Consider the following 19,706-nt stretch of genomic DNA (forward strand, 5'->3'; position numbering starts at 1 on the left):
TCTCATGACCATATAAGATGGCAACATCACTCTGAGCTACTACTAAACTACAATGGAAGATCCATATGCCTTAACAACAAAGTTCTTTCTACTTTCCTTTATTCCTATGAAGACACTAGCATTCAAGTATATGAATTTTGAATTATACAAGGTTGTTAGGAATATAGTCTTGAATAAAATGTGAGTGCCCTGTGCAATTTTAATTTCAAAGTCTTTTATCAGGCCACTCCTAAACTCTCTTGCCTGGCATCTCCTACATTTATTCTCCCATATTATGAGTACTCCATTTGTAATTTTATGCTCTGTTTGATAATATGTTCTAAGTCTAGAATATTTTAACAGATCTAAAACTCAGATTACTGCAAGTATAATCCAACATCAAGGAAATGTTGAGACAACCCTCCTTTTGGTTAGAATTCCTAGTAGTTCTAGAACCAAGCAAAATTGTATGTATGTGTTTATAAATCCTCATGGAGTTTCTCTGTGTATACAATTTGCTGGGTAAAAGCAGATCTTTGGCTGTGGTTCATATTCGAGTCCACAGGAGATGACAGATATGGCATATACCAGGTTGGATGCACAGTCACATGTTCAATTATTTTCCCCTATGTTAAATATCCTGGCTTAGACATTTATATCAAATTGTTTCAGAATATTACTAGAAAAAAAGTTCAGAAAGATTCCCTCTTCCACAGTGTGGCAGAGACTATTATTGCCTTCCCTAGTATCTATTCTTTTCTTTTCTATAATTTTGTATATATTTTAAATAATTTTTATTGTTGTTCAAATACAGTTATCTCTGTTTTCCTACCACTACTCCCCACCCCACCCACCCCTAACTCCCACCCTCAATCTACCCCCCTTAGACTTTGTCCATGGGCCCTTTATACATGCTCTTTGACAACCCTTTCCCTTTTTTCCCGTTATTTCCCTCCCCCACCGCTCTGGTTACTGGCAGTTTGTTCTTTACCTCAATGTCTATTTTTAATCCTTGGCAGTGTAACACCTGATTTTTAGCATCACTATCTGGAATAAATGCTACTTTCCCTAGCTTGTCTTGAAGTTAGTTGTGGCCACGGGACTAACTGCAGGCCAGTGAGACATAGTGTGTCTTTCTCCAGCCAGCTGTCTGAATCAAAGACATGCTGGAGGAACTCTAGCAGCCCTCTTAGAAATGAGATACCTGTTAAGAGTGGAAAAACAGAAAGCCAGAAGGAGCCTAGGTCCTAAGGGCTTTGTGGAACCACCACACTAGGCTTGGGCTATCTACATGAGAGAGTAAAACTCTATGCATTTAAGTCTATCTTAATTTGAGTTTTCATTTACTTGCAGCCAAATGTAATTCTAAGGGGCAAACAGGGGGACTCCATAAAGAGTTCTCAGACAGAAAAGTTCTTATTCCTCAAGCCACCTTGCCTCACAGACTCTGACAGTCAAGTAAGACAAGCACTCTAAGAAAGGGATGGGAAAATTCTATGCAAATTCAAAAGAAGAAAAGAAAGTCATGAGAAAGTATTTCAGTCAAATGAACTATATTCTTCTAAGAAATTCTCTCCTTGAAAATGTAGGAAGACTTCAGTCAGAGGTGGTGAGGCCTCCTCCTATTATACTTTCTAGCACTATCTAAAATAGAATGAATATTGATTACATCAGATATGAGATATAAAGTTATAATTATGGTTAATGGCATTTTTATTACCTCAAAGGCATTTTATTATCAAGACATGAAATTTCTTACCTGACCAGCAGCCTGAATGCTTAGGATAGCAACACGAGTCTCAGGATCCTTTTGAAACTGATTAACCAGATGTATTCTTTCTGAGGATGGAACACTTCCATCTATCCTAACATAACGAGTCTAGCATTAACAAAGGAAATGGCAAAATTAGGACAAGCCCCTATATACCCAGCTTATTTTATATACTTTATGGCTTATTTTTATGTTCACATAATAAAACAGAAACTAGTTAAGATAACAGGTTGGTAAATGTTACACAAGACGAATCTTAACCAAATTTCTTAATAGTGTCTGATAACAATTTTATATCTTTTAATCTTTTAAGCTACTTGAGGTTAGGATCTATGTCCAATTTATCTTCACACCATCATTGCAAAGCTCAATGTCTTGTACATAATAGCAGTTCATGACTAAATTAAGTTAATGTTGCCCAGTAGAATTCTATGTAAATTAATACGCCAAATTAATGCTGGATCAGAGTAACTTTCAAGTCACAGAATCACGAACTCCAAAGTAAAAGTAAGATCAGATGTTGCAAGAAAGGAAAATGAGGATTCTGTACATGTACTAGAAGTTCATGAAGGGTGGTATGTCTGTTTCTGAAATATCTCAGGTATGAACTGAGAAATTATCTTTTTTAATGTACAATTTGAGTTCTTTCCCCCCTCCCCCATTATTAATGTTGAAAGAAAAATGTGTTATGGTCATGTCCCTTGAGGTAGGGACCAAGACAACCACCCACATTTTTAAAAGGTAGGGAAACAATTAAGTGCTAAATTGAACAGTGCTGTCTTTTAAGAATGATTTGATCTGAGTTGAGAAAAGGGAGCAATCAGCGTGTGTTACAGAAGCTGAAAAGAGTGTATTACTCAGCTTTGTAAAACAAGTATAAGCCCTGAATTTCAAATAATCTCATTTCTATATGTACTTTTATGGAAAACATAGTCTTAAATAGGTGAAGGCAGAAATTTCACTTATATAAGACAGTCAAATTATTCATTAAATAGAATGCCCCTTATTAACTTTGTCTTCATAAAACAGATAGAATTGACCAGTGATCCATTTAATATCCATTAAGGTAGATTATAAACTCTTCTGAGGGTCTTTCTAAAGAAAACACATTGTCAGACTCTAAGGTATTTGAGAGAAATTCACTTCCAACATCATGACTACCTAACATTTGTAACTCTTAGTAATGTTAAATGGGATTCTAAATATATCAGTAAAGCAGAAGTGAGAAAGAGAGATAGATTGTTACTCTTGGAATACATTCCAGTACTTCTAAGGTATACTAGAATCAGAATGAGAAAATATTATGGATCTATAATGATTGCTCAATCATCTAAAATTATTTCTAAGATTAACTCTCCCTCTGCAGGTGTTTTACAGACCCTATAAGATAATCAATAAGAAAGTGTATTTCAGTATATAGTACTTTATTATATTATCATAAATCTTTCAATAAAGAAAATACCAGTATTACATTTTTTAATTGATTTTTTTAAGATTTTATTTCTTTATTATTTATTTTTTTAGAGAGGGAAGGGAGGGAAGGGGAGGGAGAGAGGGAGAGAGAGAGAGAGAGAGAGAGAGAGAGAGAGAAAGATTCAATGTGTGGTTGCTGGGGGTTCTGGCCTGCAACCCAGGAATGTACCCTGGCTGGGAATCGAACACTTTGGTTCCTAGCCCGCACTCAATCCACTGAGCTACGCCAGCCAGGGCTCAGTATTACATTTTTGGTAATGTCAATGAATCTATTAGCTAGTGCTTGAAAAATCTATACTATACAAAGTGATAAAAAATATGGCTTTATTCCTCCATTAAAAAAACACAACAACAACTACCTACACCAGAAGGAAGTTCTGCTGTTATGTATATATTAAGCTCACATAATTTGTCAGGAAATTTCTTCTGGATGATGCTATCACTGACAGAACTGCTGGGAAATAGGGTGGACCTAAGGAGATGCAGGAAGGCCAGCAGGCTTGTTGGAGCTTACCTGAGAGATTTCCTGAACGATATGCTATAAATTCATTTATACTAAATCTTAATAGCCGTATTCTAAAGAGTATACAGCCTGGAGTTTAAAAGGTAGGACTATAGCTGGGCACAAAAATCAGTTAACTTCATTCTTCCTTTCCTCTGGACATCACCCACATTCCAGGGGTGCCTTGTGGGTAAACAAAAAATTAACCTTTAACTGCCTATACATATCTTAAGTTGTATACTATTAACAAAAACCAAATTCACATCATTCCTATCAAGGCAGTAAATTTTAATCCAGATCATTTGATTAGTGAAGAATTATAACACTGGTATAAAAGGCAAACTTTAACAGGATACCATCAATACAAGAGTAATATAATATCAGTATAATTTTCAAGAAAAATATCTATAATTTATGTACCACCATGAAAAGCAGGCAAAAATGCAATTATAAGACAACTGATGTTTGGTATATTAAAAATGTGCACCCTAAAAGTACGTGATAGACAAGTGCTAACATACCTTGTTCTCTATGACTGCTTCTGTGCAAGCTTGGAGCATGAGGACATGGTGAGCAAAAACCAGAAATTTAAGTGAATCATTTTGAAGCATCATCTTAATGTAATCCTTTACAGCACCTGCCTAAATATTAAATGTTAAAACTTATTAATATAATAAAATGTTTATTAAATATCATCTTACTTTCTTTTAATAAGTCAAGGAAAACTCAAACATCAATACATTTTTATGAACTTTTAACTGCTTTGTGTTCTAACAAGCCTAAGGAAGTAGAATCACATATAATAGTAAGTGGGAGAAAAGGGACAAAGGAGGAAAAAACTGAGGAAACAAGAACAATATAAGAATTAGGAAAAAAAAAAAACAAGAAAAGAGTTTCAATGGAAAGTAGGTACTCAAGTAGACTATGACCAAGAAGAGGTTTTGCTTAGAAGGTAATTTTTTAAAAAGCTCATATATAAGACTAAGTGAAATGAAGTTAAGAAGAAAATAAAAGGTAAAAAGTGAGATGAATGGCATTTTTACTTTATAAAAAGGGAAAACTAAAGAAGAATAAGAAAGCTGGGACTAATGCTTAATGATTAAGAAAAGTTGGTTTATTGATTTTTTTTAAGCTAAAAAGTTTAAGTAGAATTACAAACAGGGCATTTTAAGGAAGAATGAAAAATGAGGAGGTTCAGTTTGTCTCCAGGATGGAAAGGGTCACAGCGGAGGCTGGAGTGATGAGATTAAGAGGATAGAAGGGAGGTCTGAGAGAATGAGGAGACACAAAGAAACTGTAGTGAGGAAAAGGAAAAAATAAAAAAAGTGCAGATTGAATAGGCTTTTCTTAGTTAACTTGAGGCCAAGTTACCTATTACGGGTAAGAAATCAATATGAGATGAATCCAATACAATGAATTTAAAGTGGGTAGCATGAATTAAACCTAAAACATGAAAATAGCCTCTTAACTGTTAAAAATTAGTTACTTTGCAATTTTGGGAAAAGATAGTAGGCTGAACACATTTAATCTCCACTCTCAGTGTTATATTTATTTATTTTTCTTTATTGTTGTTCAAGTACAGTTGTCTCCATTTTTCCCCCAACACTCCCCACCCCCCCACCCTAGCCATCCCCACCTCCCACCCTCGATCCTAAACCCCTTTGGCTTTGACCATGTGTCTTTTATACATGTTCCTTGACAACCTGTTTCCCCTTTTCCTCCATTATCTCCCCCCATCTCCTCTCTGATTACTGTCAGTTTGTTCTTAATTTCAATGTCTCTGGTTATATTTTGCTTGCTTATTTGTTTTGTTGATTAGGTTCCACTTACAGGTGAGATCATATGGTGTTTGTCTTTCACCACCTGGCTTATTTCACTTAGCAAAATACTCTCCAGATCCATCCATGCTGTTGCAAAAGGGTAGGAATGCCTTCTTTCTGCTACATAGTATTCCACTGTGTAAATGTTGCATATTTCTTTGACCCACTCATTTGTTGATGGGCACTTAGGTTGCTTCAAGCACTTGGCTATTGTAAATTGAGCTGCTATGAACATGGGGTGCACAGGTTCTTCTGAATTGGTGTTTCAGGATTCTTAGGGTATAATCAATCCCAGCAATGGAACTGCTGGGTCAAAAGGCAGTTCCATTTTTCGTTTTCTGAGGAAATTCCATACTGTTTTCCACAGTGGCTGCACCAGTCTGCATTCCCACCAACAGTGCACTAAGGTTCCCTTTTCTCTACAACCTCGTCAGCTCAGTCCTATATTTAAATAATAGTAGTGAGTATAGGGAGAAAGAGGGTTGGAGAGGGGCTGATAGCAATTAATACTGAAACTAAAAAGTAGACAGATGCCTGGTAACTGAGTAGCCAACCTAACAGTTCCTAAATTGTCAGTATGAAAAACTGAGAAGCATCTGGTTAACAATGAGTAATCTTTAAAAAATCAGGAAATAACACCTCTCAAAGGAGGATGGACATGTAGCTAAAACTGGAAGACTGGTTGAAAGAATGTTTAAGAAGCTGAATATGTGCAACACTCATCCATATCCTGTCTCTACCAATTCCATACAATAAGTGACTTCCCAACACATCCTGGCAGAAAACTAGAGATTTATTTTCCAGAGAGGGTAAAATAGAGGGTATCTAGATGGAGGAATCCCACATTGGTGGTAGGCTATCCTATAAAAATCATGGGGATTAAATGAAAGTTACATAATAAATGCTGAGACCTGCTCTTCTCCCTTAATCTTCTTACCCCCCACACAGGCCCAAAACACACAGCCTTACATTCTCTAGGCAGGAGAGCAGAATCATATCAAATAACTCTTTTCTGAGGAATCTGACCACTCAAAGAGAAAAGACTAAAGATATTGATATTGGGGGTTCCTCAGCAAGGCATGGCAGTCAGATCACCCTTTAATGAAGGCTACCGTTTACAAGCCATATCCATAAACCGAGTTTCCAGTTAGCATTGTGTCTTACTTGCAAAGACAAGCAAAAAAGGTCACCAGGCATTTGTAGAAAACAACCTATATGAACACATCAACTATCCAGAGACAAGAAAACTAGAAGGGATTACATTGATAAACCAATAATAGTATGCCAGAAAAAAAGGAGTAATTGGAGAAAAAGGGAAGCAATGTTGTTAAAAATATAATAACAGAAACAAAAAAATCACGGGGTGTTAAGCTGAGGAAATCATCCAGAAAGTAGATGAAAAATCTTCCAGAAAGTACATTGAAAATCATTAGAAATATATAAAATATAAGAAAATTAGAAGGCCAAGCCATGAGGGCAATATATGAATAAAAAGTTCTAGAAAACAGTGTAGGTAGACATGCTTTGCCTCCTCGTGTGGCCATAGAAAGAATCAACTAGATCTCAAAACAAAAAACACCCAGAACCATCAGAAAATCAAGTTGTATGGAAATCCTTAAAACCAGGGATTTAAAGAAGCCACATTCATCCAGACTGGTAGGAAGGGTAGAGTCACAGAGATAGGCGGAGAGGTGGTGTGACAAAGAGGGGTGGCAGTTGTGGTGGCAGAACGGATAGTTCTACATTCCCGTATGGTGGATTAAAACTGGGAGGGATACCTTGGGAGCAAGCGATCCTAGCCTCAGGCCAGATCACACAGCCCAGGGTTCCAGCACCTGGAAGAGAAATCCCTATTACCTCTGGCTGTAAAAACCAGTGAGTGTTGAGGGGGCGGGGGGGGGGTGGGTGGGCATGGAAGAAACTGCCCGATTTTCCCCACTTAAAGGGCCTGCATGGACTTAAAACAAACATAAACCTACCCAATCCACCAGGGCAGCAGCTGGAGTTGCATACAGGAAGTGGATGAAGTGACTGGAAATGGGGCAAGTCCTGGGCAAACCTCCCGAAGCCAGACAGTGGCATGGTCCCCTCTCTGAGCCTTCCCCCTACACAAAACCACAAAGTAGTGAAATGGGTTGCCCTGCCCTGCCAATTTAGGTGCCTTTTCTACATAGGCCATGCTACTAAGACAGAGAGTAAAAGTAGCTCTACCTAATACACAGAAACAAACACAGGGAGCCTCCCAAATTGAGGAGACAAAATATGGCCCAAATGAAAGAACAAATCAAAACTCCATAGAGAAATGAAGATAGCCAACTTATGAGATGCAGAGTTCAAAACACTGGTTATTAGAATACTCAGAGAACTCCTTGAGTGCAGCAACAACATAAAGGAAGAAATGAAGGTTATACTAAGTGAAATAAAGCAAAATCCATAGGGAACCAACAGTGAAGGGTAGAAAGCCGGGATTCAAATTAATGATTTGGAGCATAAGGAAGAAATGAACATTCAACCAGAACAGAAAGAAACAAATTTAAAAAAAATGAGGATAGGCTTAGGAACCTCTGGGACAACTTTAAATGTACCAACATTGAATCATAGGGGTGTCAGAATGAAAAGAAGAAGAGCAAGATATTGAAAACTTATTTGAAAAAAAAAAAGAAAACTTATTTGAAAAAATAATAAAAGAAAACTTCCCTAATTTGGTGAAGAAAATAGACATACAAGTCCAGGAAGCACAGAGAGTCCCATACAAGTTGGACTCAAAGTGGACTACACAAGGACAAACTATAATTTAAATGCCAAGGGTTAAAGATAAAGAGAGACTCTTAAAAGCAGCAAGAAAAAAGCAGAGAGTTACCTACAAAAGAGTTCCCATAAGACTCTCAGCTGATTTCTCAAAAGAAACGTTGCAGGCAAGAAGAGATTGGCAAGAAGTATTCAAAATGATGAAAGCAAGGACCTACAACCTAGATATCCGGCAAAGCTATCATTTAGAATTGAAGAGCAGATAAAGTGCTTCCCAGACAATGTAAAGCTAAGGGAGTTCATCATCACCAAGCCATTATTACATAAAATGTTAAAGGGACTTATTTAAGAAGAAGAAGATCAAAACCATGAACAAATTAGCCCTGGCTGGCGTAGCTCAGAGGATTGAGCGCGGGCTGCAAACCAAAGTGTCACAGTTTCAATTCCTAGCCAGGGTACATGCCTGGGTTGCAGGCTATAACCCCCAGCAACCACACATTGATGTTTCTCTCTCTATCTCCCTCCCTTCCCACTCTAAAAATAAATAAATAAAATCTTTAAAAAAAGGCAACGAATTAAAACTATCAACAACTGAATCTAAAAAACAAAACAAAACAAAAAACAACTAAGCCAACAATCAGAACAGGAGCAGAATTATAGGTATGGAGATCATTGGTTGGGTATCAGCTGGGAGGAGGAAGGAGGAGAATGAGGGAAATGCTGCAAGGATTAAGAAGCATAATTAGTAGGAACAAAATGGACAGGGGGATGTTAAGAACAGCATAGGAAATGGAGAAGCCCAAAATCTTACACACATGACCCATGGATATGAACCAAGGGGGGAGATTGGTGGGGAAAAGGCGGGGGGGACCAGGGTGGGATAACTGTAATAACAAAATCAATAAAATATACTTAAGAAAAGTTCTAGAAAGCAATACAGAGGAAACAGAAGAAATAAAATAATCAAAGAAATAAAGAATGCTTTATAGAACTTAAGGAAATAGCCCTGGCTGGTATGGCTCTGTGGATTGAGCACTGGCCTGGGAACAGAAAGTTTGCTGTCTCAATTCCCAGTTAGAGCACATACCTAGGTTGTGGGCCAGGTCCCCAGTTGGGAGCGTGTGAGAAGCAACTGATCAATGTTTCTCTTCCTCTCATACTCTCCCTTCCCCCCTCTCTAAAAATAAATAAATCTTTAAAAAACAAACTTAAGGAAATAAGTTTCCAAATGGAATATGAAAAAGGCTCACTGAAGATTCTTCACAATGAATGAAAATATACCCAGAATAAGGTCCATCACGAAATTTTGAAACACTGGGGATGAAGAAATATTTCTATGAGCTTCCAGAAAGGGAAGAAAATATTTCACAAAATCAAAATAGAATAAAAGGTTTGAGTTGCATTGGATACCTCAATATCAATACTAAAAATTCTGAGATAAAAGTAATTTCCAATTAAGAATTTATATCTAGCCAAACTGAAAATCAGATATAAGAATAGAATAAAAGCATCTTCAAATATGCAAGGATTCAAATAATACCTCCCATACATTCTTAGGAGGCTACTGAAGAATATGGCCAGCAAAGCAAGGAGGTGAACAAATGAAAATAATAATATCAAGTAAAGAGGTAATTCAGCACAAGGTATAAATAAAGAAAATCCCCAGGATGAGAGCCCTGCAGCAGGCTGGAGCTGATCAAAGGCTGCAGGTAAAATTTCTTTACATAGATAAAATTAATACAGTGCTAATGTTTAAAAGATATTGAGAGTAAATTGAACCACTAGGGGAAAGTTTGAAGATCAATTATTGAAAATGAGTTGAAGAAGAAAAATATATTCATAATATATTACATGGTTCACCTGTAAATATTATAAACATGGTTTTAATAATATACATGGCAAATATTAAGCCAAAATTTGTATAAATTACTATAAAATTATTAGAAGTATAACTACATGGATTTATCTATCCATCCATCCATCCCTCCATCCACCCATTTACCTACTTACCTACCTACCTTCCTATCACTTTGTTGGGAGAATGGGAATACAGGAAAGATCTGGGTGTGAGGGTGGGGCAGTGAAAGAGCTAAAATTGTATCTTTCACATCAGAAAGCCAATTGGTGACAGCTAAAATTACAAAGCAAGCAGTAACACAAACCCAGAAGTAAGATAAATGTGTAGCTGAGGGATTTAGCTGAGGGATTTTTGTGAACACTAAAAAAGTCAACAGCAGGAATAGGAAGTGGCTGCCTTTGGGGAGTTAAGTTTAGGGGACTGTTATTTTTTGAAATAGCTATTTCTCCTCATGAAACTATGATCATATGTGGCATTGGTCATAATAAAAAAATTAAAAATAGGGGCATTTCAAAGTTGAAAAATATCTGTCGAAAATTTGTGCATATGACTATAAAGTCACAAGACTGATTTTGCAAGCTAAGTTTTTTTGTATGTCTAAATTTTCTAAACAATAGAAATTCATCATACAATGAGACTAGAGGCTGTCATGAACTTTAGCCTTGGATTTCGGTGCCTCAGAAAGTGGAAATGAAGGCCTCTCAAAATAAGGAGCTATACATTCTGGACACGTTGCCATGGTAACTGAACCACTTTAATAAATTTCAAGTTTGCCTAAAGAGCTATATTTACTGTGATAAGCCTTTCAAAAAATACATGTCAAGTTGGACTATTTTTAAGATACATTCATTTACTCTCCACTGCAGACTGTATAATCACTGTATCCCAATCTCAAATGTGTTCTGGGCCTCTTTATAAGAAAGTCATTTCTACCAGAATCCTCCACTGATATTGCTCCCTTCTTATTACAACCAGAAACTGCTGATGCCAAAGCTCAAGCCCCGTGCTCCTGACTCTTTCCAATCACTGGCTCAGAATAGTTTATGGTTACTATTAATATTATAAAGTTCAATTATACAATGTGCTAAACTGTCTCTTGGGACTAAACTAGTAAGTTAATCTTAATTATGATATAGGAGAAAATGCATTTGGAGAGCCAAAATAACTATGTTAACAAATAGACTTTACATTATTTTAGGGCCTTAGGTTGGGATTGCATAGGTTTGCATTCTAAAACATACAATACATGCATTTTAACTATTCTGATTTTATCCTGTTTTAAAACTGTCACTGCATTGTCGTATTTTCAGTTATCTGCACAGAAACTTGCTTTAGTGAATATTATATGGAATGGCAGATCCTATTAATGATCAGGTTTGCTGGTTCAGGTTTTATAGAAGTTGCAGAAAATACATGTATTTACAATTCTATTTTTATTGAAATTGGTCTTTTACTAATGTGTTTGTTAGTCAAAGATCTAATTTAAATAACTAATGAAGACTACCCACTACATCTCATTTAAAGAAATGCAGAAATTAAGAGAATATGTTGTAAAATTTGTTTCTTAAATTTTTTTCAGTGAATAGACACACATCATACTTTTGAAGTAAAATTAGTTAAAGAAATTAGTTAAATTTCTTCAACTAATAGGTCTTTAACTAATAGTTAAATAATTTAACTAATAGGTCTTTTTAAAAAAAAGATATTACTTATTTATTTTAGATAGAGGGGAAGGGAGGGAGAAAGAGCAGGAAACAACAAAGTGTGTTTGCCTCTCACATGCCCCCTTCTCGGGACCCAGCCTGCAACCTGGGCAAGTGCCCTGACTGGGAATTGAACTGGCAACCCTTTGGTTCTCAGGCTAGCACTCAATCCACTGAGCCACACCAGGCCAGGGCTTAATTAATAGGTCTTTAACTGCAATTAAAGACCTACTGAAAGTTACCTGATTTTAAATTGTCAGCTTTTAGTCAAATAATAAGAGGGAGAAAGAAAAAAAGACATCAAACCTGAGCTACGACAAAGACTCCTTGACCAAACTATAGTTAGGCTACTCTGAGCCCTCTTCTTGACTAGGCCTTAACCTTGGCCTTCAGAGTCTGTCCTGTCCTTGCCAGGCCTGCTTATTACATTCTTAGAAAGATTCTTGAGTTACTGAGAATGCCTCCACTTTTTATACCTGATCAACCCTTGATATTTGACTAAGTTTTTCATCACTCACAATAGATGTCTTAGTCCATGGCCTTCTTTTAGCAAGAATCCTATTAGGTCAGTTTAACAAGAATCCCCCTATACTTGATGTCTTCTCTTAGTAATTTGCCATCCACCAATCCCCTTATCCTGCTGGTTGGCTATATAAATCCCCACCTGCCCTTGCTGTATTCAGAGTTGAGCAGGCTCTCTCCTCAATTGCAATAGAATCAATTCCTATTGCAATGATCTTGATTAAAGTCTTTCTTACCATTTTAACACATGTCAGAATAATTTTTTCTTTAATGGCTATAAATTCTAGCTAAGGGAATAAAAGCCCAAAAGAAGCTTCTCTAAGTGCTGAAGTCCTCAGGTCCCAGACCAAATGGCAGTTTTGTTTAGATATCTGGTGGCCATATAGTTTAAGAAAAGCCCTTGAAGCCCTTCTCAATCAATAAGAGGCGAACTGTGACTGGTCTAAGCAAACCTAGCACTTTCATGTCTCCTGCAAATGATTCTGACTAATAAGAAATGTGGAAAGTTTACGGCAGGGTTAAAAAAACATCCTCATTAACAAAGGGACTTATTGAAAAGCTTTTCCTTGCTTTAGACATTATGGTTTGCATATGATGCAGAAATTGCAGCAGTCATCTTGGGGTTACTATGGAAGCCATTGAGGACAAGTGGTGAACTAGGTCAGCCAAAGTAGAGAGAGAAGAGCCTGCCTTCTTAAAAAAAAAACAAAGAACACCTTTATTGAGATATATAATTCATACAAGGTATGAAATTCACCCATTTCGAGTGTATGATTCAATTTGTCTTTTAGTATATTCATCAAATTGTATATCCATCATCGCAATCAATTTAGAATATCTTCACTACCCTAAAAATAAATCCTTTACCTCTTAGCCATTACCTCCCCACCCCAGGTCCCAGCATCACACCTAGCTCTAAACAAACATGAATCTACTTTGTCCCTGTGGCATGGACTATTTTTGGACATTTTATTTAAAAGGGATCATTCAATATGTGGTCTTTTGTGACCAGCTTCTTTATTAGCATAATGTTTGCAATCTGAGTTGTAGAATGTATCAGTATTTAATTTCTTTTCTACTTTCAAGTAACATTCCAGTGTACAGATATTCCATATGTTATTTGTTGTTAATCAGCTGACATCCTCTTTGCCCTTCTTGTTTGTATTCATTTACATCTAGTTCACCTTACACTATTTCTTATCAATTTATTTGTGAGAGTCAATTTGCCTTTTATCCTTTAAAATTAGCTAAAATAAAGAAAGGGAAGTACCAAAGTCAAAGAGAATATGCACTGCTCATCCCCTCACACACTTTCCCCTCAGGCAATCATGAAAGAAAGGCTAGAAATTTGTTTTCTGCAGTTCCTTCCTCTTTGTTCATTGTTCTTAATTTACAAACCATTTCATAAACCCAAAAAATATTTACAAATCTGGCAGTCTTCAAGGAAAGACTGCTAGTTCCATACTATAAGGTCAATGTTTTGGAAATTTCACAGAGCCCCTTGCCAAAATTTTACTATAGAAAACATAGTTTCTCTTCCAAAGGTGGTTTGGGTGAACTACTATAAGTGTTATTTTCTTATCTTTAAGCATGTTTATGACTGTATGTGTAAGTAGAAAACTAACACTTCTAATACATCCAATCTTTTGACATCAACCAAATTTCACAAGCAGCCCACTTTCAATTGAGAAGCAGAAGGTCTACAACACAGTGTGAAGACAGTAACTCCAATTTATAACTTAACCAACCCAATTTTACAGAAGAACCTGGGATCCTAAACATTCCCATCAAGCTTTCTGGGACCAACCTTAATGAAGCAATCATTCTATCTAATCATTCTGTCTCATATAGAATGGATGAGAGAGAAGATTCCCATAATGACATACTCCATTGGGTTTACTCAAATTTAGAGAAAGTTAGAAAGTAAAGCCAGTAGTTATTATGGACTTCTAAAAAATTGTTTTCATGGAAGTTGATTTCATGGAATTCTGGTCATAAAAGTCATTAATCAAAACAGCTAATCTAAGTCTTTTAAAACTGAATTCAACTTTATAACTGTCTCAATTTCTTTCCAAACTCCATCCACAGGTTATGTCAATAAGACAATCAACTTTGTATTACTAAAGCATAGTTCTGAATAAACCTTATTTGAGTGTTTAAAATTGTAATACATAGAACATACAGACTTAAAAATTCTGTATCTTCTCCATGTCTATGCAAGGATGCTGAAAAATCACTAATAGGGAAATAGGCACCACTTTAAATCCACAGTCACTAACAACTATTAAATTTATTCAGCTATCCTATGGGAATGATAGCTAACTGCATGTACTCTGAAGCCAAACTGGGTTCAAATCTTACCTCCATCATTTATAATCTGAGAGTGCTTGAGCAAGACACTTCAATTGTATTTTCATTTTCCCATCTGTAAAAGAGGGTAAGAAGTACCTATATTCCATGGAATGGCGGTGAGAATTAAATGAGTTAGTGCATAAAATAAGCTTGGAATAGTGCCTAGCACATGGTAAACACTGTAGAAGTGTTAGCTATTATTATTACTATTTTATCTACAGTAAATCACAAAAACAACTTCAACTTTTACCACTTTCTTTGAAATAAGAACCTCTACCTCTTGGCTCTCAAACTTCCCACTGCCCAGGGTAAATAGAATTTATCACCTAAGAATTCCCTTTCCTTATCTTTACTCATCAAAACTTGCTTTCTTTTTGTAGCAAGAGAGGTATTTCTTTTCTTCTCCAAGGCAAATCCCTCTACCTGTGATTCCAAACTTAACCACTCCTGCCACCTCAGAGTCCTTACATCACTCTTTCTTCTCAAGCAGAAATTTCAACTTCAATAGAGCCTTCTTCCATTCCACAGGACCACATAACTAATATACTATCTTTTTCCTCCTCTAAAATAACATTATTGTTTTATTTGCACTCTAAAATAACATTATTATTCTATTTTCACTTTATTATTATTGACCATCTCCTTACTAATGAACAGGAGGCAGGTTGTGCCTGGTTCAGAGCCAGAGACCCTTAAAGAGAAGAACTAGCTGAGGAAGAGCATGTGTAGGTCTCGCAATATCCCAGTCCCTGTGCAGCAGAGACTACTGCTATGGCTTCATTATATCTCACTGCACATTATGAATAGAGTTCTACCTGTGCTAAGCTGCTGAGGCAAAATAGCAAAGAGGAAAAACATCTTGTGCATAATGAAACTGTGTTTAAAGCAATTTACCTCTGAAAGAATTTTCAGGCACTAAGGAACGCTGTCATTCCCAGAATAACAGAAATTTCAATTATGGGTTGGTTTAATCCTACAAAAATAACTGGCATTTCTCTTAAAGTGGTTTTCTCTAAAACTGAGATGTTGTAACATAACAGAAAATAGCTAAAAGCTGGCCAAATCCCATACCATATCTGTTTTCTTCCTAGGAGAGCAATATACGGATCCTAAGTGTAATCTGTTTACTTGTCTTTACTGTACTCTCAATAAATATTAAAAGCAATAAAAATAATGATATAGAAGAAAAGTAATTTTAATTTTCTGAGATCCCTAAGTGACTTTTTACCAGTAACATTGATTATTTTATGTGCATTTCCTTTGTTTGGTGTTTATCATAATTATTTACTGCTCATTATCATTATTAAACTTGTTATCATTAAGAAATATCTGAAAAAGAGATCTCAATAATGTAATAACAAAAGGACATAATAACAAGTATACTTAAAATTTATATAGCCTCTATCCTCTTAAGAAGTACAAGTATTTAATCTCAAAAGGCAGATCAGAATAAATACAGCACATGGATGGCATATGTTGATACCACAACTGTAGGGTACTACAGCACTGTATATGTTAATGATGATCAGACTAGTATGACCTAAGTTGCTGACATGACCTAATTTGAAGCACCGGTACTGTATTCCTGTCTGCCTAGAAGACACTGTAGGATATGAGAAAAAGAAGAGAGATTAGAGCAGAGAAAGAAAGCTATCCTGAAGCTCTATAAAACTAGAATAGGTGGAGACACATTTGTCTGGAAGGCTCTAGATATAGCTCTGCCTAGAGCAAAGGAAGAAGATAGATGACCCCCCAGAGGTCATCTCATTGTTCTCTAACCACAATTAATGAACAGTGTTAAAATAGTCATATAAATGGATGTGGGAAGTATTCACTTCCTCAGAAGAGCTGAGAAAAAGATTTTATACTTTATACATTATTAATTACATAGTTATAGTCTTTTAAAAATTAAATACAACAAATAAAGGTATATGCCTCCAAAATATCATGTCCTATACGTAACTATACATTCACACAAACGAATTTACTTGAAAACTTATTATTGTCTTTAAAAATCTTGTCACTCTTATCAAGATTTTTCAAATTTAAATAAACTATTATTAGATAATTATAATTATCTTTAAATTTCTCATCATAATTGTTCAAATGATTCAATAAAGAGAAAGTATTTCTAATGTGGTATTGCACAGTACAAAAAATATTCTAAATATTCTGTTGTTGAACAGCTTGTGCCTTGCTGAGTTTGGCACAGATCATATTTAATGGGAGACTGGGCATAACTGTCTCCCGTTTTTCTCAGTTTCAATGAATGGTACAAACATCAACCTAGCTGGCCAAGCAAAACATCTAGATTTTATTTTTCCCTCCCCTCTATATTCAGTCATCACCAATGTGCACTGATTCACCATCTTAATCATTCCTGAATTTCTTCTTTGTTTCCAATTAATATATATAGCCAGTGCCTTGGTTTAGCTCACCCCCTATGAGCCTGATTTCCCAGTGCACATCCCCAGTGGATTCCCTGCCTACAGGTTGTTTCAATCAATGCGTTCTCCACATAGCTGTAGTTCTCTCTGGAAAGCACAATTCTGACCACTTTACTCTACTCCACTATATCAGATTCCCCGGAACCCTGAGGAGAAATTATAAACTATGAACTGTGACCTTCATGATATGATTACTGCTCTCTATAATCTCCAGTGTAGTCTCTCTCAGAATTCCTTCCTGACACTATATTTTAGCCATGATGACTTACTTTTGGTTCCCTAATGATGCCACTTCTGGTTAATCTTTGTGAATTTGTAAAAATGTTTTATTTGTCTGAAATACATTGTATACTCACTCCATCAGCTCCATCCCCTTCCTATTTCACTCCCTTCATTTTTTGTTGGCTAAGTCTTATGTCCCATTCCTTGGGATGTCTTTCCCAAACACTTTCCCCATCTCCTCATCTCCCCCGCCCCCTACCAAGATTAGGCCAGGTGTCTTCTCTCATGTATTCCCACAGTTTGAAGTACTAAATATACTGTAGTTGAACATTTATTTTGCTGTCTTCCCCAACAGACTCTGATTCTTTGAGAGGTAAATGCTGTATCTTGTTCACTACACCTCCATGGCACCAAGCAGTATCCTTGCCATATAGTAGGCACTCAGTAAGTATCTGTTGAATTAGTCAGGAAAACAGCTAAAGAAAGAAATCTTCAAAATGAATTTGTGTACAACAGAGTAGCCGAGTAGAAAGAATTTATAGTCTATGGTATTTCCAAAGTTCATTAACAAATTGGCTTGAGAAAATTCTAAACACATTTTTTCACAAAAACAATATTAAATGTAGTTGATAATTAGCTACCTTCTCTAAAATCTATTTCATTCACAATGTAGATAAACTATATTATTTACAGTTATTATAAACTCTAACTACTGGATATAATAATGTTTCTGGGGGGGAAATGTATGAAGAATTCCAATTTAGTAATGCCATGAACTAATTATTTCTAGCTGCAGCTCAAGAATAAAAATACATAGTTCCAATTTATGTAGGTGGTTGAGGACAGAGGTTCTAATAGAGAAGAAATGAAAAATAACTAAAAGCTAGGGAAGTGGAGTGGCAACAATTGGTCTTCTGCTGCCATTAATCTTGGGGAACATGCCCAACCTGGGGATAAGTGACTTTTCATCTCTTTACTATTCCTTCAAAAATCCTATGTGACAGGATAGTAAGACGCTAGGAAAATTCCTGGGCAAGGGGAATGAGGAAACTGAGACAAGAAAATTAAACAAAATGAAACAGCTTGAGCAACTTACAGCCAGCTAGTGAATCACAAGACCTTATCTCCCCCTAACCAAGGACACTTGAGAATAAATGGTTTATACCTCTCCTCCCTAACCAAAGAACACATAGGTTAAATCTCCTTGGCCTGGGAAATAGAGAACAGAGACCCAATTAATGTTATCTGTGACAGCTAAACCCAAGGACAGGTGAAGTCAGGGGAACAAATAACAAAAACCCATTAAAAGGCAGACAGACCCAAGATAAAAGTAAAACAGTATAGCAGACCAAAAATATTCCCAACCACCCTTTTGGGCTCATTTTGATACATCAGCATATTTAAAATGCACCTGGAAAGCTGATGAATATTCTGCGGAAACCCTCCCATAAGATTCTCACCCATAGAAGAAAGATACAGAGCCCCCAGGAGAGAGACTCAATGTGGGCTAGAGAATGCTCATCATGAACTTTTTACTTTCTCCTAAACTCTAAGGGTCCCCAGGAGACGTGCAGCTAGGGGTGTAGTAGGTAGCAGGCAGCTAGACTCGGGCTTACCCCCTAATCCTGTCTCCAGGGCTCCCCTTTCCCTGACTTTCAGGTGAGCTAAAGGCAGTCCCGCCTTGGCTCACTCCTTTCCTATACTTTTTTGAGGGAGGCAAAGCAGAGTACCAACTAGGCTCTCTACACTGTTACTTCTTCTGTTTTAAGTCCTTCCTTTGTTTCACTGTCCCCAGATTTAATAAACATACTCTTAAAATCACCTGGACTTGTGTTGTGAAATCTTTCCTACACAAAGTCAAGAACCCATACCCTATAGATCAACCTGAGGCAGACCTGCTTCAGGCTGGTCCCTGTAGGGTAACACTAGGAATTAGGTACCAACTTCTGACTTCCAACAAGGGTTTTCTATCACAGACAGGAAATTATATAAAATGTTCTCAAATACATTCTCTTCCCTTAACAAGCATTCTATACTCAGTATGAAGTACAAAGAAAGTTAAGCAAGCAAGCACACAAAGAACAAGACAGCTCTATGACTCTATGATTAACTCTATGAAAAATAACTTGTCAAAAAAAAAGAAATGTAATTACAGTCAACTGTGAAATGTTTAAATGAGTCATTACACTGAAAACAATGAACATTGATCAAACCAGAAATTATGACAAAAGTTATGATATGGGAAAATGAAACACAGTGAATGTACTGTAAATACTTTCTTCTAATCTGTATTTTACATTTGCATTTTT

At 36.3% G+C, this 19,706-nt stretch overlaps 1 protein-coding gene across 1 annotated transcript in view; it reads right to left on the reverse strand.

The window, feature by feature from the left end:
• The window catches only part of ZRANB3 (zinc finger RANBP2-type containing 3), a 241,038-nt gene that overhangs the window by 45,740 nt on the left and 175,592 nt on the right, over positions 1-19,706 (reverse strand). The window contains 2 exon segments of the mRNA XM_036023662.1: positions 1,739-1,858; positions 4,247-4,366. Of these exon segments, the coding sequence (XP_035879555.1) occupies positions 1,739-1,858; positions 4,247-4,366 (240 nt within the window).

The sequence above is a fragment of the Phyllostomus discolor genome, chromosome 4 (genome assembly GCF_004126475.2).
Source record: "Phyllostomus discolor isolate MPI-MPIP mPhyDis1 chromosome 4, mPhyDis1.pri.v3, whole genome shotgun sequence".
Classification (NCBI taxonomy): Eukaryota; Metazoa; Chordata; class Mammalia; order Chiroptera; family Phyllostomidae; genus Phyllostomus; species Phyllostomus discolor.